The 27,712-nt window shown below is 35.7% G+C and overlaps 1 protein-coding gene across 8 annotated transcripts in view; it reads left to right on the plus strand.

The window, feature by feature from the left end:
- Window positions 1-27,712, plus strand: part of MAPK8 (mitogen-activated protein kinase 8) — a 100,070-nt gene that overhangs the window by 35,635 nt on the left and 36,723 nt on the right. For all 8 annotated transcript variants that reach the window (XM_043596818.1, XM_043596823.1, XM_043596820.1 and 5 more), the window contains 2 exons: window positions 22,889-23,059; window positions 26,435-26,564. In XM_043596818.1, the coding sequence (XP_043452753.1) occupies window positions 22,938-23,059; window positions 26,435-26,564 (252 nt within the window). In that variant the 5' untranslated portion in view covers window positions 22,889-22,937. The remainder of the gene's footprint in view (window positions 1-22,888; window positions 23,060-26,434; window positions 26,565-27,712) is intronic.

Consider the following 27,712-nt stretch of genomic DNA (forward strand, 5'->3'; position numbering starts at 1 on the left):
CAAGTGAAAGAAGAAAAAACAATATGTGTGACTGTGATTTCTTTTATGTGAAGTTCAGTAAGAGGCAAAACTGTAAAGTATGACTGGGATAAATAACTAGATTGTGAAGCTATAAAGAAAAGCAAGGGAACGATTCTCCAGACTTGGATAAATGGTTACCTCTTGTGGATGGCAGAGATGGCATTGGGGAGGAATTTCAAGGGACTGGCAATGAGTGGTGGTTACACTGACGTACATACACTTTATTCTTTAAGTGTGTGTATATATTTAATACACTTTTGATAAGTGATAGATTTTACAAGATGAAGTCTTTCTACATTTATGCACCAGTAAATCTATATTGATGAAATGGTTGATTTTTTTTTTTTTTAGAACATATAAATAACCAAAATGGGATCAGAAGAAGTGAAAGACTTGAACTGATCAATATGAAAATGATATCAAGCTGGCTACTTTTATATGTGAAATGGGAACCTGACCCACTTTTTAGAGCAGTCTGCTTTTGTATTTCCCTAACTCTCTTAGACACTACTACCTGATCAGATTACTAAAATCTCAAAAATGTCATTTGTAAACCAATTTTTTCATCTTTCTGCTTTTCTGGTGTTGCCAGCCTCTTTATTTATTTTCGTTGACTGCCCTTATTTGACTTCTGATCACCACTGAACTTAGTTTATAACGTTTTCATTTTATTCACTTTCCCAAGCTTTCCCCCTCTATTCCTAATCTCTTACTGTTACCCAGGACCTTATGTTGTTTTCAGTGCCAAAACAAGCCACTGAACATGAATCCTTTCAACTTCCACCTAGGCTTAAATGTTTCCGTATTGCATATAGAATAATGCTTACCGTTTTCAAAAAGGAAATGTATTAGAGATATCACCTCTCTCCTTTTTATCTCCTTTTCAGTTTTCAAGCCACTCCACTCTACTGACAATGCTCTCTCATACTTCTCCACGTTTTCCTTCTTACCCTGATTGCTGTTGTCGTTTCTTCCTTACTCTTTCCCTCTCTCCCATTCTCGTTTACTTTCTTCCTTAACTTTCTCTTCAAACAAAAAACAAACAAAACCCTTGTAAGTCTTTCCCAAGGAGCACTTCTTAGCTTGCATTTTTCATCTTACCAATTCATATGTAAAACAATATGTTACATGACATAATTGTGTTTTCTACTTGGGTTAGTAATAACCACTACATTTCCTGGCACACACATTAGATTATCTTCAATTCTAGTAGCCTCTTCCTCATGCCTATATATTTAGTTGGTTAACAAAAAACCCTATTGATTTTCTTTCTAGTACTTTTTAAGTCTTCACTCATTTCCATTGACCTGGCCAGGTTCATTTGCCTTTCATAAAAGCCCTTAGATGGTTCTCCAAGGTCTGCAGTGCAAAAATAAACTCATCCCACCTTTCTAGTCTTATTTCCAGCTATAGATCCTTCATGAGGCTTGTATGCCTGACAAAATGGACTATTTTTTACTCTTTCTTTACAGTTGCTGGTTTTGCCTCCCCCCCCCCTTTTTTTGGTCTTTTGCCTCTTTTTATAATTTATTCTCTTTACCCACATACCCATCCCCTCCACCTCCTCTCCCTCCCTCCCTAAATCTCAGAAAGAATGATACATAAGTAAAAGTTGTCTTTTTTCAGGCTAAATTCTTAGCTTCAAAGATTTATGTAGCACTGTATTTGTATCTTTTCTGACTCTTGTTTTTCTGTTTTGCATTAAAATGAACTTGAGTTGGTGTCTTATTCCTACTAACTAGTGTTTCTGCATCTTGGGGTCAGGCAGTCATCTTTACTCTTTGGAGCTTGGAACACAGTTTCCATTGTTAAATGTGAGTTAATTGGAAAAAATTTCAAACCAAAAAAACCCCCACATTTTCTTTTAATTAACCTCCGGTGGGGGGAGGCACCTAAAAACCCATTAAAGTTAGAGTTAAAATCTTGCCTCTTATTTATTCCAAATTTAAGTGAATTGCCCAATATCACACTGTTCAAGTAATTTGTGGCTTCTGAATCTTTTACATTTTCACATTCTGACTTTTAGAAGCAGTGCTGTTGATTTGAGTACTTGGGAGAGTTTAATCCTCTCATCCTTCTGGGGCCTGGAGTTTATTAAGTCTTAGACATTTTCCTAGGGCCTCCTGCTCTGCTAGGCAGTGCAGGGAGTGAGTGCCAGGAGATTCTAAGTGAGCTGGGGGTCCTCATAACCCTAATAGCATGGGAATCCTCAGGCAGAAAGGTGGCATCATCTGTCACTCTGTTCTCAGTTCCCCCCCTTTTGTTTTCAACCAGAGGCTGCCACCTCGTTTCTACTGCCTATAGCCTTTCCACAGACCTTTGTAGCTGGAGGAAATCTTTCTTATTTTGTCTTTTACATTCTTGCATGTATTCTGATGATGTGGTTTTAAGAAAAATTCAAGGATGAGTGTTTGTCTGTGTTTATCATCTGTATCCATAAAATCTGAATAACATCCAGATAAACTTGTTACCCCTTTAATTCTCTTCATCTTTCAACAATACCTACTTCTTAATTCTCTACTATCTTTTCTAGATTGTCATTTACTGTTCCCCAAAACATACACCTTATCGTTTTCTTCATAGAAGAGAATTGGGACAGTAGGCATTTTTCTTACAGAAATAAACTTATTTTTTCTCATATCCACTAGATGGCTCAGGCGTACCACTTTGGCAGCACATACTGATGTTTGCCTGCTACGCCTGTGATTTCCGTTTTCTGAATACTGCTTGCTTTTAAGGTGTCTGGATGGGCTCTTATCTGGACCAGTTATTCCAGTGCTTTACTTATACCTAATTGCAAATTCCTCACATTTTCTGATTATTTAGAAACATCTGAGAAGTAGCTGAAGTGTCCTTCATATAAAAGTAAAGAAGGTAAAGTATATTTTACAATTCTTAGAAGATTTTTTTTTTTAATTTTTTTTTCAACGTTTTTTATTTATTTTGGGGACAGAGAGAGACAGAGCATGAACGGGGGAGGGGCAGAGAGAGAGGGAGACACAGAATCGGAAACAGGCTCCAGGCTCCGAGCCATCAGCCCAGAGCCTGACTCGGGGCTCGAACTCACGGACCGCGAGATCGTGACCTGGCTGAAGTCGGACGCTTAACCGACTGCGCCACCCAGGCGCCCCGTACAATTCTTAGAAGATTTTATATTTTACTTTGAAAAGCTGTTCTGGACCTCAGTTCACTTGCCAACAGTCTGTATATAGATTCCCTCAAACTAGGCACACAGTTGGTAACTCATCCTTTTCTTCCTGACTCATAGTCTTCTGAGGCATTTTGCAGAATATGGTGGTACTTTATAAGGTTTTGGGGCACATTAGGAATATTTGCTTCAGTGCAGTGGTAATATTTGTTGAGTGTTTATGTGTTTGGCACTGTACTAGGCAGTGAGGGGGAAATACCAGATGAATAAACAGGAAATGTTTATCAATAAGAAGCCCATTGCATTAGTTTTTTTTCCTTGAGTTTCTGAAGCCAAGTAAGGTAGAATGAAATAGCTGAAGGAAGTTGTGTTTGTAATCAATCATGTGTATATCATGAGGAGAATTTTATCTTGTTTTGACATTGTCTGTGTTGATATTGTAGAAGATTTTTAAAAACTATTTTTTTAGAAATATTTTATGTTCATGGTTAGTTGTTTTAGTTAAGTGGAAAGGAAAGGGAACTAAGATTGGTTGGATGCTTATCATGTTCCAGTTTCTTATTTAAAAAAATTTTTTTTAACGTTTTATTTATTTTTGAGAGAGAGAGACAGACAGACAGACAGAGAGAGACAGAGCACGAGTGGGGAAGGGGCAGAGAGGGAGACAGAATCCAGAGCAGGCTCCAGGCTCTGAGCTGCCAGCACAGAGCCCTACATGGGAGCCCTACATGGGGCTTGAACCCACAAACTGTGAGATCATGACCTGAGCCAAAGTCGGAGACTTAACCGTCTGAGCTACCCAGGCGCTCTTCCAGTTTCTTATTTAATGTACAGTATTTAATTTGATTATTTCCCAGTAGCCTGGAAGATAAGTACAAATATCTCCATTTTACAGATGTAGAAACAGAGGAATCAACTGGGTTAAGTAAATTTCCCAAGATCAAACAACTAGTAAATGGAGAGGCAAAATTTGGATCCATGTCAGACCTACTTCAGGGCTTTTGTTCTTTCTAGGCATCTGTGTTGTCTCCTGGAATAATGGTCCTTGTGCCTCCAGAAAGGGAACCTGGGACTCTGGCATGTCAAGGGTTGCTTTTATTCTTTTGACCAAGAGAAAGCTATTATTTCCTGAAGTATCAGAACCAATTTTAGTGTTTAACTGGTTAGATCCTTCCATAGCTTGACAGAAAGGGAGATACTCCAGTGGATTGATGACCTTTGACAGTTGATCTTTTAACCACCTTTGATGTTATAAAGAAGTGTTTGGGAAACTAGAGCAATCACTCATACTATCTTTGACATAATCTTATAATGATAGTAAATTTTGTGTAAAAAGTGATTTATCCAGAGAAATTGTACCTAACCTTATTTTTCAGGTATTGTATATGTATATATTTAGTACCCATGGTAATAACTACGAATTGATTCCATTCAGTTTGAAAATGATACGATTTAAAGGAAAATGACAAGTGACTGAAATAAAAATACACAACATATTAACAGTATTGTAACTAGATAACAGGCTGTTTCTTTTCATAAAACTCCCTTGTATTCTCCATTCTTTAAGGGTCATGTAGCTGTGTAAAACAGGAAATATAGTTATTGTCTAAGGTTCTTAAGTAAATAAGATTGAAATAAAGTAAAACAAACTAAAAAAAAATTACATAAAACTGGTATTTAATTTCTCTATGGTTGTGGTATCATTTTTCTTGGTTCTGTAGTCTTCGTCCTTTTCCACTTATTAGTAAACAGTCGTTAGGTACATATCCTTCAGAGTTTTCACAGTTGATATTGTACCTTCACAACTATGAAAACAAAAATAACTCCTGACTTGAACACATTGATGTTATTTTATGTCATCAAATTGCAGTTAAACAATGTCATCCCATGACCATGAGTAATTTATACTCTGTCACCTTGTAAATTATCCTACACACTGCTTACATTGAGATTTTTATTCCTTTTGATGTATTATTGGGCATTGACAGTTACTGTATTTATAAAATGTTGCATTGTATGGAAATTCCAAAGCGTTGCCAACTCTTGATAACCAAGATAATGATAAGCTAAAGAGAGTCTTAATTCTATCTTTCAAGGGGAATGTAAAATTATCTGTCTATAATGAAACTTTGGCAAAGTTAGAGCTGAGCTAGATTCAGATGCTTAACGACTCAGCCACCCATGTGCCTTGGTAAAGGTGTTTTAAAAAGTGTGTGGAATTTCTAGCCATTTTATTATTGATAGCTATGTATCTGATTTATTTTTTAGATACAAGGAAGGAATTCTAAGTTGTCAAGGAATGCGCGTGTTCAGTGAGTTACAGTGGTGGAATGACAAGTGGATAACAATTGTATCTTGCTGAATCAACTTACTCTAAATCTTAATTGCATATTTTATTGTTTAGTCACTTCCTGATTCAAGAAGTCACAATAGGTAGAATTTAATAGCTAGCATGTTCTACTTCATATCTTGTAGAATGTTCTTGGCAAGTAAAGTCCACAAGAAATAAAAAATAAAATGAGAATTCTTACAGACTACAGTTTATCTAATCTGTTTTCCATAATTTGAAGTGTCTATGTCTTGTGTAATAAGAGAACCCTAGGTATAGTCAAATATTTAACCCATTATAACGTATTGTTAGTTGGAAATGAACGGATTTTTTTTAATGAATATTTTTAATGTATATTTCATATCCCTGTGTCTTGTAAATGTCATTGGTTGGCTATTTTGACTTTTTTGATTGTGGTCCATAACCAATATCTGGTCCATAAAAACATCGCAAAAATACTGATACAGTATACACTGTGTGTGTGTGAAAGTAAAAGTTTCACAATTATTAACACATGAGCTGCTCTCTCTGATACTCTGTTCTCTTCTGTTTCATTTGAAAAATCTAATGAAAATTGATTTCATGATCCATCAGTGGGTTGGGACACATAGTTGGGGGAAAAAAATGCCATATAGGATTGAAAAGTAAATTTTTCGCCCTAAGTATTGGCAGCTAACTATTCTGAAGCAGCTAGGATATTTGGAAAGCTTTCTTACTGCACTTTAATGGCCGGCTTCAAAAAAAAAAAAAAAAAAAAATCTTGCTTTCTTGAATCCTCTCTGCTGTGTAATCACAAATGTTATTTCACTTTGTTTTTCTGGATGTGAATATTTAACTGAGTGATAGAAGGTGTTAAACCAAAAAAATCTTACTTTCTTGACTCATCCCTGCTGCATAATCACAAATGTTATTTCACTTTGTTTTTCTGGACTTGAATATTTAACTGAATGATTAGAAGGTGTTAAACCAAGAACCATCTGAGATACCAAGCCCACAAAGGAAAATTTAATATTGACTGAAATACCCTTGTTAATTGTATAGTTTTACAATTAAGACATTTTAGTTAATACAAAGTAAGTTTCAAGTTAGTTTTTTAAAGGGATGTCATTAACCAGGACAAAACAACCCTTGGTAACGAAAACATTTTAAACATGAAAAGTCTATGTTGTAGACAAATAGAATTTTATTACTAATAAGTAGTCATTATCATATTCGGGAGCATTAATAACTCATTCAAATCATTTACATTGAATTGCTTTACATGTTTTATCTTTGCGTAACCAAGAAACTTGACATTTTTTGTTGACATAAAATTTTACAGTTGGATATATAGGTAACTTTTAGTACAGTATAAAAAATACTAAGTGTCATGAAAGGTATAGATAAAATTCAGATGACAAGTACCATTTTCTGGCCTTATGTGATGGCTTATATTTAAACACTTGGAAATGATGGAGAAAGGTGTTTCACAGAAGAGAACAGAGATGTAAAGGCAGAAAAGTTTGATACGTTCAAGAAATAAAAAGTAGTCCACTTGAATAGGCTTTGTTCTAGAGGTAGTTTTTAAGCAGAGGAGAGAATTGACATTTTTTAATACCTAGTTGTTACAGGAGATAGGATGGATTTCAATGGGGTGAAATTAGGCGGAGAGATTAAAAATTCATTGAAATAGTTTAGAGAAGAAGAAATGAGATTGAATAGGATAGTGACTACAGAAATAAAGAATTTATCCAAGATACCAGAGGAAAATCAACATGATTTGTCAACTCATTAGATTAATTTATTCATAAGTATTAGATTAATTTATTCATAAGTATTTAGGTATCTGCTGTGCAATTCTGAGAACACAACTGTGAACAAAACAAATGCTATTTGTCCTTACAGGGTTTTTATTAGTCCAATAGGAAGCCCAAACATTTACAAATACAGTAATACATATGCTGCCATAGAGGAAAGCTACGGTGCCCTGAGAGTGACTGTACTGGCCACTAAACTCAGAAACCTTACTGTTGTGTACATCTTGACCAGGGAAAGTGAGTGGGGAGAAGTATGTTGCAGGTAAAAAGAAACCATGTGTCACCTTGTAGGTGAGAGAGATTGTGGTACATTGTGGAACTAAAATAAATTAATTGTGGCTGTATGCTGGACGCTGGGGAGGCCAGGGCTAAATCATCCATAGCCCTGAAAACCCTCATGAAAGGTTTGGGCTTTGTCCTATGAGCAGAAGGAAACCAAGGTATGATTTTAAGCAAAGGAGATGCCGGATCAAATTTGCATGTTAGAAGGATTATTTTTGTTAAGGATGCTTTAGTTTTAAGTAAGAAACTTTGGCAGAACACAAAGAAAGTGACCCAGAGATATTCAGCATATGCAAGGGTAAGGAAGTACAGCAGACCTCAGAAAGGTCTGGAACCAAAAACACGTCCTGAATTAGTATCAGGTGCTCTTGCTTTCCTTCTCCCTCACCTTCACCGCAAGGTGTCTTGTCTCTAGCTTCTGTTTTATTGTCTTTTCTTTCTGTACTGGCTTCTCGGTTTCTTTTAACTACAAAGCTAACCCACAGCCTCTTAGTTTTTCTCCCAGTTCCAGATTGCGTGGAGAAAATCCAATTGGCTCATTAAGTCAGTTGTTTCCCCTAGATATAATCAGCTATGGCCAGGAGAGCATACAGCAGAAGCATAACTGCTTCAAAGCCCACCCCTCTCATAATTAAAGGGGTGCAGTGAGTTATGGGCTGGGGAGATTTCTCGGAATTAATCAAATTTAGAAGATCAGTCTGACAGTAGAATAAAGAATTGAGGTCAGGGAGACTAGAGGTCTTCTTTGGGAGAATACAATAATTCAGACAATAGATGTTGGCCAGAGTTGGAGTGGTGAGTTCGAAGAGAATAAATTTGTGGTAAAGATTGAATCTCTAGAACTGTATGGTAAATTGGATATGGGAGGCTAAAGAATCAAGGATAATGTCTGTGTTTCTGACTTGAATACCTGAGTTCACCATGATAGCACCCAGAGCTAGAAAGAACATAGAAATAGGTTTGGTGGGATTGAAGGAGATGGAATGAATTCTTCCTTATTGTCCATTCAGAGCTTGAGGTAGCTTGGAGACATCTAAATGGAGATGTTTAATAGACCATTGAATATATGAATCTAGGGCAGAGGAAAAAGCTCAGTGGTAGTTAAATATTTGAAAGCTAGTTTTAAGTATTAACTGAAGCCATGAGAATGGATAAGATGGCCCTGGGAGAGATAACAGTAGAAGAGAGCCAGGACTGTGCTGAAGACAATCCTATTTGAGGGCTGGCAGGGAAAAGGAGTTTGTAAGGGAAGACCGATAAGTGAGAAAAGTCAGAAAACGCAATGTTTTTAGGAACCCAAGGAAAGAGGAGAATGTGGTGAACAGTGCCAGATTCTGCTGAGTAAAATTAGGTTGACTTTCAGAGCAAGGAGTTTGTTGATCACCTTGGTGAATGAGTTTAATGGAAGTGGTGAAAATGGAAGCAGAAGGTTGAGAACTCTCTGAGGGGTAGAGATCAAAATAGCAAATAGTGCTTGAGAAATTTGAATGGAAGGAGAGAGAGGGGCCTGTGGCTAGAGATTGCTTTTGATGGTGAAATAGAGTTTTTTAAGCATGTGTATGTATTTTTTTAAATAGTAGGGCCTTATTCATTATTGAGTGCTAGGAGAAAGAGTGATGATTATTTGAGCAATAGTAGTTATTCAGAGCACTGTTGTTACATTGTAATAATGAAGGATGAAGCAAAAGTAAATATATGGATATTAGTTCGGCAAGAGATTTTCTGACTGGTTTTCTCTAGGAAGAGATTGTTATTATCTGCAAGTAAGGTAAGGTTGAAGATTTAAAGAGCAGGGGGACTATTTGACATAGATTCTGTTGACCCTTGAATAATGTGGGTGTTAGGGGTGCCAGCCTTCATGCAGTGGATAATCTGCATCTAACTTTTGACTTCTCCAGAACTTAACTATTTACAGCCTGCTATTGATGGGAAGCTTTACTGTTAACATAAATAGTTGATTTACTGTTAACATAAATAGTTGATTAATGCATATTATGTATATGTATCATATACTGTATTCTTACAATAAAGTACGCTAGAGAAAAGAAAATGTTACTAAGAAAATGCTATTTAGAAAATCAGAAGGAAGAGAAAATACATTTATATAATACTGTGCTATATTTATTGAAAAAAATTCACATATGAGTGGACCTACACAATTCAAACCTGTGCTGTTCCTTGGTCAACTGTACTGTAGAAATTAGAGAAGACAGCTGACTAGGGAAATCTAGGATTATCTGTCTGGCTTAGTTTTCAGGCCTTGAATTTAAAAGCAGTACCAGTATGCACCATTGTGTTTTTTGTTCAGCAGCTTCTGTATAGACTCAGGAGACAGCCAGTTTGGTCCACACTGTGTTATTCCAGGTTAGTGCATCAGGAGAGAGCAGAGCAGGGATGTTGGCTTAGTGGTGGTCTGACTAATGGACTGTGGAATTTAAGATGAGGAAGGAAAAAAGTAGAAGCTTTAAAAGCCTGAGGGTCCGTGTGTGCAAAGAATAAATGAGAATAACTCTGTAAGGGACTGATCCTAAGGTGAAGGTGACACTAAAGGAAAATGAACCAATAGTTTTACTAGAAGAATGGTACTGCTGGTAAAAGAAATAGATACAGAAGGAAGAGTGAGTTTTGGAAGAAAGAAAGGTTCGATTTTAACTATTTATAGTTTGAATACCTATAGAACATACTCAGATGACTAAGAGACAGTTGAATATATAGGAGAGAGTTCTGGTCTGGAAATAAAACTGGGAGATCATAATTGAAGCCATGAATTTACCAAGGAAGAGAAATACAGTAAAACCTTGGATTGTGAGTAACTTGATCTGCAAGCATTCTGCAAGATGAGCAAATAATTGTTTAAAAAAAAATTTTTTTTAATGTTTTATTTTTGAGAAAGAGTGTGAGCAGGGGAGGGGCAGAGAGAGAGGGAGACACGGAATCTGAAGCAGGCTCCAGCCTCTGAGCTGTCAGCACAGAGCCCTGTGCGGGGCTCGAGTCATGAACTACGAGATCGTGATCTGAGCTGAATCAGATGCTTAACCGACTGAGCCACCCAGGTATCCCAAGATGAGCAAACATTTCTAATAAATTTTAACTTGATAAACAAGTGATGTCTTGCAAGATGAGTAGTTATGATGCCAAATATCACATGATCACAACTGAGCCAGTGGTTCTTGAAATTTGCTTTGATATACGAGTGCTTTGGATTACAAGCATGTTTCCAGAACAAATTATACTTGCAAACCAAGGTTTTACTGTATATAGAAAGGTAAGGTGGGGCGCCTGGGTGGCGCAGTCGGTTAAGCGTCCGACTTCAGCCAGGTCACGATCTCGCAGTCCGTGAGTTCGAGCCCCGCGTCAGGCTCTGGGCTGATGGCTCAGAGCCTGGAGCCTGTTTCCGATTCTGTGTCTCCCTCTCTCTCTGCCCCTCCCCCGTTCATGCTCTGTCTCTCTCTGTCCCAAAAATAAATAAACGTTGAAAAAAAAAAAATTTAAAAAAAAAAAAAAAAAAAAAGAAAGGTAAGGTCTTTTTAGGTACTATGTGCATTTAAAGAGTGGGAAGTAGATGAGAAAAGTTGCTTGCCAGGTTTGAGCAATTTGCAAAGTGGTTCAAGAAGAGTTGACTGAGCAGGTCCTGGATTTGGGGAACTTGTGAATGGTTTTTCCAGGGGTTCAAGAGATAGTGAAGCATGAAAGGTGATTGTAAGGATTTGAGAAGTAATTGTGACTTTTTGCAACATGTTTATTGCCAGTGAATGATGTGTATTATATGTGATTGTTTTTTTCTCCTCAATGTACTAGCATTTAAAAACCATAACTTTGATTAACTTCCTTATAAAAGTTTTTGGCCAGGTTCTGGCTTTCCGAAATGGAGTACACTGGTCACTTAATTTCTTAATGCCTCAGGAGTATCATAATTATTATTACTCAGGGCTATAATACTCCTGGGGCCTTTTGAGCCCTATTATCAATTCATTCTTGTACTGAATCTAGCATGCTTTGTTTCCTCTGTGCCATTTGTTGCATCAAATCATTTGACATTATTATTTAAGGATCTTTTTCCTTCAAAGCACTTCATTGTTTTATGGTTTAAAATTATTAGAGGCCCCTTTAGGGATAAATGAATGCTCTTAAGTTAGCTAGCATTGTTGACTTTCATGAATCAAAAACTCCAAACCAGAAAAGCCATTTTATCATTTCTGCCATTTAGCATGGGGACACCCATGTTATGTTTAAATTGCTTTTTAAGAGATTCCGTGAGCTTTTTCCTCATGTAGGTTATTGGACTACTCCAAGTAATAAATCTTTTGGGGAAGTATGGGGGAAGGAGGATTAGAGGAGAAGTACTTAGTATCTGCTATAAATTTATGCAGGGAAAAAAAATCTGTGTTTTTAGTCTTCAGCCTTTGTTGTTGTTAATGTGTTATTAGTGAAAAAAAGAGAGATTTTTGTGGTTGGTACAAGATAATAGATCTTACTCTGTGAAGGGCATCTTGAAGATGAGTTAGAGCTTAAAATTGAAGCTCTTTCTGAGTGATTGATTATAGGTTTGTAACTGGGCGATTAAACCTTTTTATTAATCTTGCAAATGTTCAGCTTAGATTTGTTATATCTGGTTATCACAATCAGATGGAAATGCTGCTTTTGTCCTCCATCTTGCTGAGCTTTCAGATTTTGAAACATGGTGTAATTTACTCTGAAATTCAATGATTATTTTTTTTCTCCTGGGAGCAGGCATATTTAATTACAGAAAGCTGTTTGTAATGGAATCACTTTCTTCTAACACCTACATAGCACTTTTTCAAAATTCTTATCATAATTACACTGCTGGCAAGATAACTAGTGGTAATTATATGTAGAATTAACTAATATGAATAAAATTCCTCACACAATGCATCTGGGACACTTCTCACTTGCTACTTCTAATTTGTGGTTTTAGGAAGTGTCTCTGGTGGTGGTTGAATGTGATCAACATTTTCTTCTCTTGTGAGCCTGAGAATCTTATTACTAGAAGATTTGGCAAAATTATAATTAGAAAAGGTCAGGCATTTGAATCTGTCTCAAGGAATGAGTTCTTTCGTATGATCAGTTTTTTTGAAAGCAGAACAGTTAACCCAAGCTACCACATTGTACAAAGATGCCCTTAAAGCTATAGGTATTCTTTCTTGCCTAATAACTAAAAAAAAAAAAAAAAAGTGACAGGAATTTTCAAGTATAAATTTTTTTTAGCTTTAAAATGAAAATATTTTTTGAGTACCTTGAGGAATAGTATATTCTTACAAATTAGGTTACCTATTTTTATTGAAATGAATGTCATTGAGAAAATTCTCACTGCATTTTAACCACTAACATAAACAATCTACACACAGTTGAGCAGCCCAGAGCCAGCTTTCTTAATATTTTTGAGATTTTTGCCATTTTGAGTACAAAGTAATTTGTAGAACCTTGGAAACCAGTTAACTAAAATGTGAATGGTATTAGGATATATATTGGGTTGTTATTGTTGTTGGAAGGTACTTAGAAGCATCCTACTTTATTGCTAAGGACACTGCTATAAAGTCCTGAGATTGTTAATAAATAACTTGAATGTCTGAAGTCTTGGAAACTAATTCTGAAGCTTAGTGTTCATGTGGCTGCTGCTATTTTAGTTAAAGGCATCTGCCTCAAAATACAGAAATTGTGAAGGGACACTGATGTGTTAGCATTATTTTGTGGTTGGAATGTAACAAACCTACTCAAATAAGCTCAATTAAGAGATATATCTATTTTATAAATAAGTCCTACAAAAGCTGATTGCTGAAGTACAAACTGAGCCTATTTCCTCTGCTCCCTTTGTGGGGGAGGGTGGGACTTTTCTAGAAAAGAGGGCATACTAGGTATGATTGTTATATAGCAAAAAGAATCACTGGTGGCCCAGACATCCAGGTTATCTTTTACCTGGAATACTTTCTTTCTGCACTCAATGGATAACTAAAGACACACATTAATGTTTAAAGGATAACATGTTTAAAGGAAACATAGCTAATGCTTGAAGGATTTACCTTCCAGTTTTTTACAGAGGATCTGTGGGAGTAGATCCTATCCTCTTTATAAATGAGTAGTGCAGAAAAGGAGGGAAGAGATACCACCTCACACCTGTTAGAATGGCTAACTAAAATTAACAACTCAGGCAACAACAGATGTTGGTGAGGATGCCGAGAAAGAGGAACCCTTTTGCATTGCTGATGGGAATGCAGACTGGTACAGCCACTCTGGAAAAAAAGTATGGAGGTTCCTCAAGAAATTAAAAATAGAACTACCCTGCGACCCAGCATTTGGACCATTAGGTATTTATCCAAAGGATACATGAGTGCTGTTTCGAAGGGGCACATGCATGTACCCCAGTGTTTATAGGAGCACTATCTACAATACCCAAAATATGGAAAGAGCCCAAATATCCATCAACTGATGAATGGATAAAGAAGATGTTCTGTATATATACAATGGAATATAACTCGGCGATCAAAAATAATGAAATTTTTGCAACAACGTGGATGGGACTAGAGTGTGTTACGCTTAGCGCAAGAATGTCAGAGAAAGACAAATATCATATGACCTCACTCATACATGGAATTTAAGTTACAAAACAGATGAACACAAGGGAAGGGAAGCAAAGATACAAAAACTGAGAGGGAGACAAACCATAAGAGACTCTTAAATACAGAGAACGAACTGAGGGTTGCTGGTGGGGTGTTAGGTGGGGGGGAAGGGCTAAATGGGTGATGGGCATTAAGGAGGGCTGTTGTTGGGATGAGCACTGGGTGTTATATATAAGTGATGAATCACTAAATTCTTTTCCTGAAATCATTTTTACACTATATGTTAACTAACTTGAATTTAAATTTTTTGAAAAAAGTCTCAAATTTAGAGGGGCATTATTTCAACCCTCAGGTAGGCCCAGTTAGCCTCTTTTTTTAATGAAGTCTGAATAAGGTGAATTAATTCTTTGAAGATTCTAACTTCTCCCTAGAAGCTTCATTATTTTTAATGCTTAATGGCAGTGATATTTCATCTTACACAGGTTTAACTTTTAAATATCCAACTATGCATATCTTACCAACAAACTGAGATCAGTGACAGTTTAAATAGTACACAGTTCTGCCCATCCCAGTGAGCTTATGCCCTTGGAGGCAGGAATCTGTGTTCTGCTTTAATTAGTCCCTATGTTTTCCATAGGGTGAACATCTCATATTTAGCCCTAAAAATTATTGTACTAAATATTATTGTATATGATGATTTAAATAATTTTTAGGGGTGATTTTGTGCAAGTTTTACAGGTTATTTAGAATGGACTCTTGTGCACACTGGACTTAAGAGTTTAAAGTCAGTATGTAAAGCCAAAGTCAGAATCACTCTTGAAAGTTCCCTAACTCATAAAAGACAATATAAAATCTTCTGTGCGTGCGCGTACACACACACACACACACACTTCTGAACATTATTATGCACCTTTAAATTGGAGAATCACTAGAGTAAAGTACTCTAGGAAAAAAAAAAGTATACAAGTGTCTGTATGTTCAGCCCATTCAGCTTTGGAGATGGTAGATAAGTAAATAATTTTGCTTCTTCTTTCCTGTCGGTTTTATGTCATCCTGTTTTAATTTTTTTTAATGTTTTATTTATTTTTGAGAGAGTGTGAGTGGGGGAGGGGCAGAGAGAAGGAGACACAGAATCCAAAGCAGGCTCCAGGCTCTGAGCTGTCAGCACAGAGCCCAATGGGGGGCTCGAACCCATGAACCGTGAGATCATGACCTGAGCCAAAGTTAGCCACTTAACCAACTGAGCCACCCAGGTGCCCCTACTTCATTGTGTTTTAATAATAAGCTTAAGTCTTAATACTTACTAATAATTTTTGGCTGTGAGGATTATACTAGCTTGTTGAGTTTTACTTTTCTATAGAATAACTTCTGACGTTAATTGGTTAAATTCTAAGCTTAGCTATTAAATAGATTTGTGATGCAACCAGAGTTACTTCTGTTGTCTTTGAGGCTTATCTGTATGGCTGCATTAAACTCATTCTTTTTTTTCCCCTAAATACTTTTAATATAACTATTTAGTTTAACTTGTTTGTCTCCACATTCAGGCTTACCAGACCAACCATTTTATAGGTGGACCAGCCTGATAGCAGTAGTTCCTTGTGTAGACGTCATAGAAATTGAGTCATAAAAACCTAATTTAATCTCTTCTTTTCCCCTGCTAACAAAGGAAAACATTGGTGAAGATAAACAGAACAGTTTATTAAGTAATTTGTGACTTCATATTCTTGGTTAACTTTTTTAGCAATTATTATTTAAATAATAACTATACAGAGAGCTGATATGTTTTGGAAATCTGAAAACCTAGGAAAGTAATCCTTACCCTTAAAAAGATCACAGTCTGGTAGTAAAATCTGTATATCTAAATATACAAAGTGGTTTAGATAAGACATTAGGTTCAGGCTGGTTTGAGTGGCAAAGGGTTCCTGAACATCATACTTAAACTGGTCTTTGGTAGATACAGTGGGATGGAAAAAATAAGTGAAAATGTTTCACAAAAAGGAAAGGGAAAATAAGCAAATTTCAGATGCATGAGAGATTTGGGGGTTGATAATTTAGCCATGTTTACATTGTAGTGTTCTCACTGTAGGAATAATGAGAGGTGAAATTTGAAGGCTAGAGCTGAACCTCAACATTTCCACAGCAATTGATTGCATGTTAGCTTTTTTGAACCTCAGTTTACTAATCTGTTGGATGGGATAATAATGCCTGTCTATTCTCTTACTCTTGTGAGCCTCAAAACCAGACACATCTGAATTCTACAACTGTAGTTCCTTTGTTTTTAATCCAAGAAGAGGCTTTCCTGAGTAGGGGCATGAGAGATCAGAGTCCATACCATTTCTTCCTCACACTTGTGCTCATCCAGCTTCATCATGGAGAGAACAGGACAGCAAATGCATCCTCCATAAATGTCACCAGTAGCCTTAATGCCCTTATCTTGAAAATTGATCCTTTTGTCTCAGTCACTTGATGGTATTTTCTGATGGCAGAGTGACACCAGTATTTCCATCTGTATGGCCACATGTGTTCTGGATCCCATTCCTTTCTACCTTTTCAGAGATATTGTGCTACCTGAAACTTCATTTTTTTTCATTCCCCTGTTCTCACCCTTCCTCTATATATTGGATCCTTTCTATTAGTAGGTAAATATGTTCAAGTTGTCTCTGTGTTATATATGCTATGCTATACTATGTTATATATTATATAATCTAATCACCCTCCCTTGACCATTTACCTTTCTCTATCAGTTTCCTCTTTGCTAAATTTCTCTATACAGGTACTGACACCTACTTAACCTGTGTCTAAAATCATACCCTTCTCACACCTCAGCTCATTCCAGTCTAGCTTCTACCCTCATTACTCTAACTCAAGCGGTTTCTTTGATATGTCTGTAGCATTCAGAGCTATTGACCACTGACTGTTCTTTTTTTTTTTAATTTTTTTTTCAACGTTTTTTATTTATTTTTGGGACAGAGACAGAGCATGAACGGGGGAGGGGCAGAGAGAGAGGGAGACACAGAATCGGAAACAGGCTCCAGGCTCTGAGCCATCAGCCCAGAGCCTGATGCGGGGCTCGAACTCACGGACAGCGAGATCGTGACCTGGCTGAAGTCGGACGCTTAACCGACTGCGCCACCCAGGCGCCCCTGACCACTGACTGTTCTTTAAAAACACTTCCCTTGACTTCTCCAAGGTGTTCTGTTCATTTTCTATGTCTGGTTCTCTTCTCTGACTTCTTTGTTGGCTTATCTTTAATTGCTCATTAAATGTTTACAAAGCTGAATCTTAGGTCTCTTTCCCTTCCTACTGCATTCCTTTTGAATAACATCATTCTCATTAGTTCAGTAACAACAACTCCTAAATTTGTATCTTTCACCCACACTCTCCTCTGAGGTCCAGTTCTGTATCTGGCTACCAACTTGATATTTCCATTTGGATATCTTGGAGATATCTCTGACTCAGTGTATTTATAACTGTTCCTCTTCCTTCATATCCTTTTTCACCACCAAGATTTTTTTTTTTTTTATTTTGGACTCTAATATATGGGTGAAGGACTCAAATCTTCCTTCTACTCCTTACTAACTTTGTAACCATAGGCAATTAACCTTTCTAAGACTTAATTTCACCATCTGGAAGATGGAAAAACAGTAATTCCTATTTCAACATAAGGAAACATCAGACAAAATGAGTATATGGGATTTATGCTTCCAGCGTAACAAGAACTGAATTTACCCTTAGCCATAAACAACTAGAAAACATCCATAGGCCTCTTGTGAGGATTAAAATAAATTTATAAAGCACTTGAAATAGGACCTGGCATTAAGTAAAGCCTATTCAAATGTTTGTATTTATTTTATTATTGAATATGGATATGATGATAAATTATGGGTAGAAGCTAAAGTGGTGAGCAAATTATGGTATTAAATGTTTATATTATTTAAAAAAATTTTTCAAACCAATACTTTTAAGCTTCCATTATAAGAAAGTAGAAGAGCAATCCCAAAACAAGCAAAAAGAAGGAAATAAAGACAAGAGCAGGAAGTAGTGAAATAGAAAAGTATAAAAATACAGAAAACCAGAAATTAAATTCTAACTTTTTTAAATGGTCAATAAGAGTGATAAAATTCTAGCCAGATTAATCAGGAAAAAAGAGAAAAGATGGATTATAATAACAGGGATGAAAGAGGGTACATGCTTACAGATCCTGTAGACATCACATTGGACAACTTAGATGAAATTAGCAAATTGCTTGAAAACCACAGAACTACCAAACCTCGTTTAAGAAGAAATCGAAAGCCTGAATAGTCCTCTGTGTATGTGTATATTAGTTTTTGGTTGTTTTTTTTTTTTTTTAATTTGCAATGAAAACCTTTCCACAAAAAAACCCTTGTCCTTGAAGGCTTTCCAGAGACATTTTATCAGACATTCCAAGATCAAATAATACCACTTCTACACAGAGTCTTTCAGAAAAAGAGGAGGGAACACTTCCCAACTCATTACATTCACCGTGAAAGAAAACTACAGACCAGTATTCCCTATAAAAATAAATTGAAAAACCTTCGACACAGTTTAAGCCAAGTGAATTAAAATAAAAAGGATACTTTTGACTAAGTGGGATTCATTACAAGAATACAGGTTGGTTCAACATTTGAAAATCATCAGTGTAATTCATCATATAAACCAACTAAGAAGGCAAAACTATATTATTATCTCAATAGATCCAGAAAAGTCATTTGACAAAATTCAGTACTCATTAATACTAAAAACTCTCAGTGAAATAGGCCATAAGGAGAACTTTCTTATCTTGTTAAATGGCATCTCGTAAAATCCTATCATTTACATCATACTTAGTGATGAAAGACTAAATGCTTTCTCTAAGATCAGGAACCAAAGGAATGATGTTTGTTTGCTCTTGCCACTTCTATTTCTGGATTGTATGGAAATTATAGTTAGTACAGTGGGGCAAGAAAAGGAAGTCAGAGGCATCCAAGTTGGAAATGAAGAAATGAAACTGTGTATGTAGGACATCTCAAAGAATCCACAAAAAAGGCTACTAAGACTAATAAATGAGCTTTGTACAAAGTTATTATACAGAAAACTTAATTGTATTTCTATGTGCTACCAATGAACAATTGAAAATTTAAAAATTAATTAACATGAAAACATTTACAATAGCACCCAGAATATTAACACTTAAGGAGAAACTGAACAAAATTTTGCAAGGCCTATATATTGGGAACTGTAATATATATAAAGGATTACATATTATGTGATTCCATTTATATAACATTATTTAAATGAAAAAAAATGATAGTGGTGGAAACAGATCAAACTGCCAGGGGTAGGGTTGGCAAGAAAGTGTGATTATATACAGGGATAACGTGAAGGATTTTCTTTGGTGAGATGAAACACTTCTGTATTCTGATTGTGATAGAGATTACACTAATAGGTGTATGTGATAAATTTACATAGAACTGTACACACACACACAAAGTGCATATAAAAACAAGTAAAATCTGAACAATGTCCGTTTCCTTGTTGGCTAATAGTATGTACCAATGTAAACTTTCTCTATCAAATATCAATTTTTGATAATTATACTATGGTTATGTCAAATGCTCTCATTTGAGTGAAGCTGGGTGAAGCATTGCCAGGAACTCTGTACTATTTTTGTAACACCTGTGTTGGTTTAAAATTATTTCACGGTAAACAGTTTTAAGAAAAAGACACTGTTAAGAAAATAGAAAGGCAAGCCACAGACTGGGAAAAATGCTTGCACATCTGACAAAGGATGTATATCCAAAATATATAAATAAGTACCAAAACAATTATATTTTTAAATAGGCAAAAGAATTAATTAGCTACTTCACAAAAAAAAGATGTAGCATGTAAGCCCATGAAAAAATGTTCAGCATCGTTAATTATTAGGAAATGCAAATGTAAGCCACAGTGAAATACCAGTGTGCACCCGCTAGTAAAATGTAAAATCACAAGAAATTGGCAACCACAGGAAGGTTACTTTGCTTACTTTTGCTTACTTTTACTTACTTTGCTGGTAGGAATGAAAAATGGTATGGCCACTTTGGAAAACAGTTTGGCAATTTCTTATAAAATTAAACGTAAGAGTCAGAAACCCCATTCCTAGGTATTTACCCAAGATGAATGGCAGGGGGAGTGTGAATGTTTATACTAGCGTTATTTGTAATAACCTCCAGACTGGCAACAATGCAAATGTCCAAATGGTATATCCACACAATGGAATACTATTGGGTTGTAAAAAGGGATGCAGCATAGATTGTACTGCCTAGAAAACTCCCTTATTTCCGTGTCTGGTTAACTCATAATCTGTGTTCAGATCCTGCTCAAACATCACAGCATAAAGGGAATTTTTTCTTGAGCCCGGACTAGCAGGCTTGCTTCTATCAGCATCCTGTCCTTTCCCTTCACTGCTCTTATCACAACCATAGTGATACACCAGCAGATTCTAAGCAATGTAAGGTCTCCTTATCTGTCTTAACTGCAAGTTCTGTGGATGGCCAGATGCTGAATACTATTGTGTTTTGGTACCCAACATAGATTTTTACTCAGGTGTGCCGGTAAATATTGTACAGCTGATAATGTAAGTGAGTAGAGTTTTCTATTTCCTTTTTGTAGGAGTGGCAGCTGTGGCTTCTACAGAGGGTACTACTGGCTGGGTCTGCCTACTTAACCTTGGGTACTCTGCCTGCTATCCCTGCTCTGTTCTGGGGTGTTGTAGCTATCATTGCTCAGCTGCTGCCACAGGTTAGTCTAGACTTCTGTGTGCATACCATGGGCACTCCTGCTCCTGGGCCATTCTGTTCTGAGAATAAAGAGAAGCCTTTCCTTGCCATTAAGGAGGCTCTGTGCTCAGTCTCTGGCCATAGGTGCAAATTACCAGAGAGCATTATTACTGTCTCCAGGCCCTGGGCCGACCTAGTTTCCAGGATAAATGTGTAGAATATTTGATGAGGGCGCTGACACCCAGTGCTTCCTTCTTTTCCTCTTTTCACTTCTCTTTCTATTTCCCTACCCCAGTAGACAAGAAGGAATTCAGGTTAAGTTAAGAAATTGGTCTGGGTAACCAATACCTATATTTGATCAGCCTATGGGTATATCTAAGTGTTTAAATCATGAGCAAACTTTTTCCTTTAAGCCTCTGGTTCCACTTAGGTAGATTGATGACACTTGTCATTTCAGACACTTCTCTCTGGAGCGTTACATGACTAGTTTTAGTTACTAATTTTGGAAGTGTTTCTCTGGCCCCTCTTTAATTTATCCAAATCATTGATCCGACTTTTCAATTGCTCTCAATTTATTTACCTTCTTTTTTAAAGCTTACACCGTTTGGACATTTTTGTTTAGTTTCTGTTTATTCTTAACGCCATCACATCTAAGAATTCTCATTAATTTTAATTTTCTCTCTTATCTGGATTGGTACAATAGCTTACTAGTTTTGCAACTAGTTTTACAACTCTTGCTCCGCCTCCTCTTGGAGTGTAATCTCCAGGTAGCAGCCAGGGAGCTGTTCAGTGGTTTCTGTCCTACTCTGGGAATTAAACTGTTAGAATCCAGTTCATGAGCTTCTACATAGTCTGGCTCTAGGGCGCAATACACTGCCTGGTGCAGGTTAGACACTTAGTAATTCTTAGTGTTTGTTAAATTGATTCTTTGCATTGTAAGTCTAATCAGGATTTTGTTTTTATTTTTGTTTTTGTAGGGGTTGCCTTGCAACCACACACACAAACAGTAATTCTTTAGACTTAACTGGTTTCTAGTCTTATTGTGGGATGTGGGGAGTAGGTTGGAGCTGTCTTGCATGCATTTTGCAATAGGCCACTTCTGTCTAGAATGAGTAATAGGTATGTCAATAAATGCAGCTCAAACAAGTAGAAAAAGACTTCCTTGGCTTATAATCAGGCATGTGGCAAAGAACTGTGGTCAGAACTTAGGTTATGCTTCTGAGGCCCCACAATTCAGAACAGTATATTGCTTTATTTCATATCCTAATATACTAAATGCTTTTTTCTATATATTTTCTCATTTTTAACTTTGTTATCTTTTTATTTTATTGTATAGTTTCTACCCTTCTTCTCATCCTTTCAACCATTCTAACAACATATGCATTACACCCTGGGTGTTGCTCTTGGGGGTCAGGGGCATGGTGACAGCACTGTACTGTGTTTGTTAGGTAGGGGTGATACATGCTAACCAGCTTACTTGCCTGCCAGTTGGTTGTTTCTTCCATGTCACATTAAATGAGTTTGCAAATTATGATAGTATCAATTTCTCACAAAAATTAAGTTTTCAGTAATCTATAATAAATACATAAAATGACTGGTTTTAAATTTTAAACTATGCAAGTGACCTTAAAAGCATGTTTAGTTATAATTATTTGCTTTTGTTAAAATGTTTTTACAGTTTTCCAATAAGTTAAGACATGTATGCATATTAATACTAGTGACTTACAGTGAAGAAATTGTTTACCCTTGTAAAAGCTTTGTTTTGTTTTTAACTATCAATCCTCTCCTTAAGTATGGCAGATGCTAACCAAGTTCTGAGGTATTTTTTCTTTCTATTTGTGTTTTAATGTATTTTAATGAAGTAGCTCTTTTACCGTGCTGTAGCAGTCTGTGTTACTATCAGTGAACAGAGTGAAGACTCGAATTTTAAGATTAAATACATTCATTTTGTTAACATCACATTTTGTTCCATTTTGCAGCTTCTCGGTGAATATTTGGATGAAGCCATTAAATTAATTGTTTGCCATCATGAGCAGAAGCAAGCGTGACAGCAATTTTTATAGTGTAGAGATTGGAGATTCTACATTTACAGTTTTGAAACGATATCAGAATTTAAAACCTATAGGCTCAGGAGCTCAAGGAATAGTATGGTAAGTTTTACTTCCAAAAATTAGGCAGAGAATCATTAACTGCTATCTTTTCTCCTCTTGTAATATAGATACCTTGGTAAATATTTAACTTGCTTCAAAAAAGTTAAAATAAAACTATTATTTAAATTAAAGCTATAACATGGTAATAATTTTGTTCTGGGTTGATGTTCTTTATTATTCATTAAACACAACTTTATAAATCAGCACTGTCATCTTTAAGTATAAATTATGATTAAATACGTGGTCATAAGCCATGTAAAGACAAATAATCTATATCAGGAAAGAATAAGTGGCATGCTTGTTAATTCCAGGTATACATCTATTCCCATAGCTAGTTTAATAAGAAGCTTCACTTAATCATCATTTTCACACTACAATGAAACTCTGGAATTTCAGAAATCTTATTTTATACTGGGGAATGAAGTGAGCTCATTTTTCATTGTATGTTTCAAAAACTCATATGTATCTTTAAAACTGATTTACAAGCTAATTTCTGCAGTGGGCGTAGGCTTTATAGATCAGCATAATTCTTAATAAACTGAAATGTAGAATACTTTTTGGGACAGTTCTGCTAATGATTTTAGATCACTAAGTTAGCATAATCTAGTGCTTTGGGGAATTCTTAGCCTCGCTCTAGCGTAATTATATCTTTATTACCTTTTCTTGACCATATTTGTCTCAGAATCTATTAAAAATCATGTGTTTATGACCCTGCAGGTCTCCCCCAGGTTCCAGAAAAACACTTGCACATGTACCTAAAGAGACTTTTCTTTGCAACACTGTTTATAATAGCAAAAATTGTTAATAGCAGTGAGTCTATCCATGAGAATAAAAAATTGTGATATATTCATACAGTAAAATACTATACAATATTTAGGATGAACTGGAGCTGTGTTTCAACAAAGACAGTCTCAGAGTTGTAGTGTTGTTGAGTTTAAAAGGAAGATGTGGAATACATATACCTTATAATACCATTTATATATAGTTGAAAATATACAAAATAGTACCATATATTTATGGATGTATATGTATGTAGAAAGCTATAAAAACATTAATAACACCAAATTCTTCAGAATAATGTCTACTTCCAAAAATAGAGACAAAGAAAGGGGACTTTATCTGTGAATTTTTTAAAAATTCAGAGCAATTATGGTAAAATGCTAAAATCTCTCACATTTCTGTAATAGGAACAGTAGCATTTATTCTCTTTTTTGTACTCTCGAAATAATTTATAATACCAAAAGTTACAGAATTTGGGTAACTTTTTTTTTCATTTTTAGTATTTTGGGTAACTTTAAAAAGTAATATTGGCTGGCTGGTTGTCAATTTAACCAACCACAAATTCATTGTAAAGAAAATAATGCGGTATAGTCAATACAGGAAGGATTCTGAAAACCAGCTCATGGTTCAGATTCTAGCTTTATGATGTACTAACTTTGTGATTCATGGCAAATTAATATTGCTAAGCCTGTTTTCTCACCTGATTTACATTATTGTGAGGAATATGGTATTTATATACATATATATATGTATGTATATACATACACATATATATGTAATATATGAACATATATATAAAAGTATATATAAAAATGTTTTTTCTGTACCTTCACTTATCCTCAGGTAAGTACATTTTGAAATTTGTGTACCAGAATTAAAAAAAAAAAAAAAAAACTGGTTTGGAAGGGACCTCAAGCCATCTTAACCAGCCTCTGTTTTGTCCTAAGGAATAAGTGTCTTCAAATATTTTGCTTATTCTTTCACAAAAGATTATTATGAAATAGACAAATATTAAGCTAAAAAGTTTTTAAACTCACTGTGTTTACTATCACTGTCAACTGAAGAAATTAATTTTTTTAAGGCATTATTTTGGACCCCAGTGATAGATGGTAAGATTCATTGGGATCTGGATTGATCTCTAATTTGTACACATTTAAGTATCAACAATTAGAAATCTAACTTCCTTGGATGCAAAATAGTACAACCTACTCAGATACTTTTGAACCTCTGTAGTTTAAAATGTTACTTTTATTTAACGCAAAAAATTAATAGGAATGAATTTAATGGTTAAAAGTAAAACATACTTTATCTGAAACAGTCAAAACTTTTAATCATCTTTAATCACCCCTTATGTTGTGGGTGTTTTTTTTAATTTGGGGAGAACATATACACAAATACGGTATTTTCTAACTAAAGAGTATATTTATGTCTGTTTTGCTATGTGTATGCATATGTACATATATAGGAAATAAGTCATGTCCTATATATTATGTATAGATGCGTCCATTTATGCCAAAGTGCTCATTTCTTAATACATATTTTTTCAGTACATTTGATAACAGTGAGGTTGGATGAGAGAATAATTTTAGTCAGTAGTGTGCTAACTTTCCAAATATATAAACAGAAGTCTTCAAGTATGTTAGGTAGTCCAGTATGAAAAGCATAACCTCATGTCTTAGTCTTTTGGTCTCCGCTTTGCTTTTAACTTTCTGTTTAACCTTGGGCAAATTACTTATTAACCTCTGGTGAATAAGTGGTGAATTCAAATGATTTTAAAAGCTTCTTTCAATCATAACATTCTATAATTTTAAGGTAATTTACCTTTTTGTGCTTTACTGTCTCTGGTCTGTCATTTGTAAAACATGATGTTTAGTCAGTATCATATGGTAAAGATATGAAGAGTAATGAGTATGGTGTTGCTGTATGTCACAGAATTATGTGTTTCAGTAACAGTTACGAAGCATCTTCTAATGTCCTGAAATCTAGCATTCATATCTATAGGCTTGATTTTTTAATTCCCTTCTCCAAAACAAATTTTAAATACTTTTACATTGTAAAATAACCCTTTGTATAGCTCTGTATGTATGTTCCTTCCTCTTTCTGTATTCATTTTGTTGTGTCCAAAGAAGTTGGAAGTGATCTACTTATGTCGAATTCTTCAGAAAGTATTTTGGGTAGAATTTATGACCACACGTGTTCTTTAATCCTGTCTGCCCTTGGTGTAGGTGCAAAGTGAAGGATTCATCAGGCTTTAAGCTATGTATTGGGCCTGAATACTCATTAAACATTTATGCATTGAGTGCCCATTGTATGCTAGGGAAATCTTGGAGGACACCCAACTAACAAGTACAGTTTCTGCCTTCACAGTCCATTGTCTCTTTGAATCCATTAGCGTTTTAAGAAGCAGTTAACAATGCTATACATTGTTGGAATATGCTGTAATAGGTAGAGAAGAAACATGTTGCCTATCAAACACTGGAAATTGATACAGTTGCATTTATCTTTGGAGAGAGTAAGGAATCTACATGAATGTTTCATAAATTCAGTTTTGTAGATTTTAAAGCTTTGTTGTTGTTTTTGAATTTCTTGTTACAGTGCAGCTTATGATGCCATTCTTGAAAGAAATGTTGCAATCAAGAAGCTGAGCCGGCCGTTTCAGAATCAGACTCATGCTAAACGGGCTTACAGAGAGCTAGTTCTAATGAAATGTGTTAATCACAAAAATGTAAGTGAACATTTGAGAAAATGTTGTAAGTATAGATGAAATCAAGATTTGTTCATGAATACATAACCAACAAAACTTTTAAAAATATTAGGTGCTTTAAATGCTCTTCCGGTTTGAAACATTATCTAAAAGGGATATATGTCTGCAGTGTGAATTTTTCTCAATTTTATTAAATTATATCAAAAGAAAGACAGTTGATGAAATTTAGATTGTGTAGTTTTTTATTTTTCAAAAGGAGTTTTAAAAGAGGTAGGTGTTTTAGAAGAACTTGATTTAGACTTGATCTCATCTTCTACTTTTTGTTTTCTGGCAGGCTGACATTTCGGAAAACTGTAGCCTTAGCACAGAGGTGAAATTGTTCCCATTTTACTTTGACAGTAGTTATTTTATTTAATATTGGATATAAAATAGAAATCATTTCTCCCTACCCCACTCCTGGTTTTTTAAGTGATGCTAATACTCACTGGTGACTTTAAGTTGAAGATAGTCAGTGATTTTATGAAGCAGTTTAGTAGAAACTTCAAAAGATACTTAAATGAAATTAGGAAAGCATTCTTTGATTATAAAGCATCCTAATGATTATAAAGACTTAAGCATATAACTTTCATTCATTTTGGGGCTCCTGGGTGGCGCAGTCGGTTAAGCATCCGACTTCAGCCAGGTCACGATCTCGTGGTCCGTGAGTTCGAGCCCCGCGTCAGGCTCTGGGCTGACGGCTCAGAGCCTGGAGCCTGTTTCCGATTCTGTGTCTCCCTCTCTCTGCCCCTCCCCCGTTCATGGTCTGTCTCTCTCTGTCCCAAAAATAAACGTTGAAAAAAAAATTAAAAAAAAAAATAACTGGGGCGCCTGGGTGGCGCAGTCGGTTAAGCATCCGACCTCAGCCAGGTCACGATCTCGCGGTCCGTGAGTTCGAGCCCCGCGTCGGGCTCTGGGCTGATGGCTCAGAGCCTGGAGCCTGTTTCCGATTCTGTGTCTCCCTCTCTCTCTGTCCCTCGCCTGTTCATGTTCTGTCTCTCTCTGTCCCAAAAATAAAAAAAAAAATTAAAAAAAAATAACTTTCATTCATTTTGAGAATTGTTAACACTTTGTAAAACTTACTTTCAGCATACTTTCATGATTACTTTAATGGAATGATTTTTATAAGCCAA

This window comes from Prionailurus bengalensis, chromosome D2, assembly GCF_016509475.1.
Source record: "Prionailurus bengalensis isolate Pbe53 chromosome D2, Fcat_Pben_1.1_paternal_pri, whole genome shotgun sequence".
NCBI classification, from domain to species: Eukaryota; Metazoa; Chordata; class Mammalia; order Carnivora; family Felidae; genus Prionailurus; species Prionailurus bengalensis.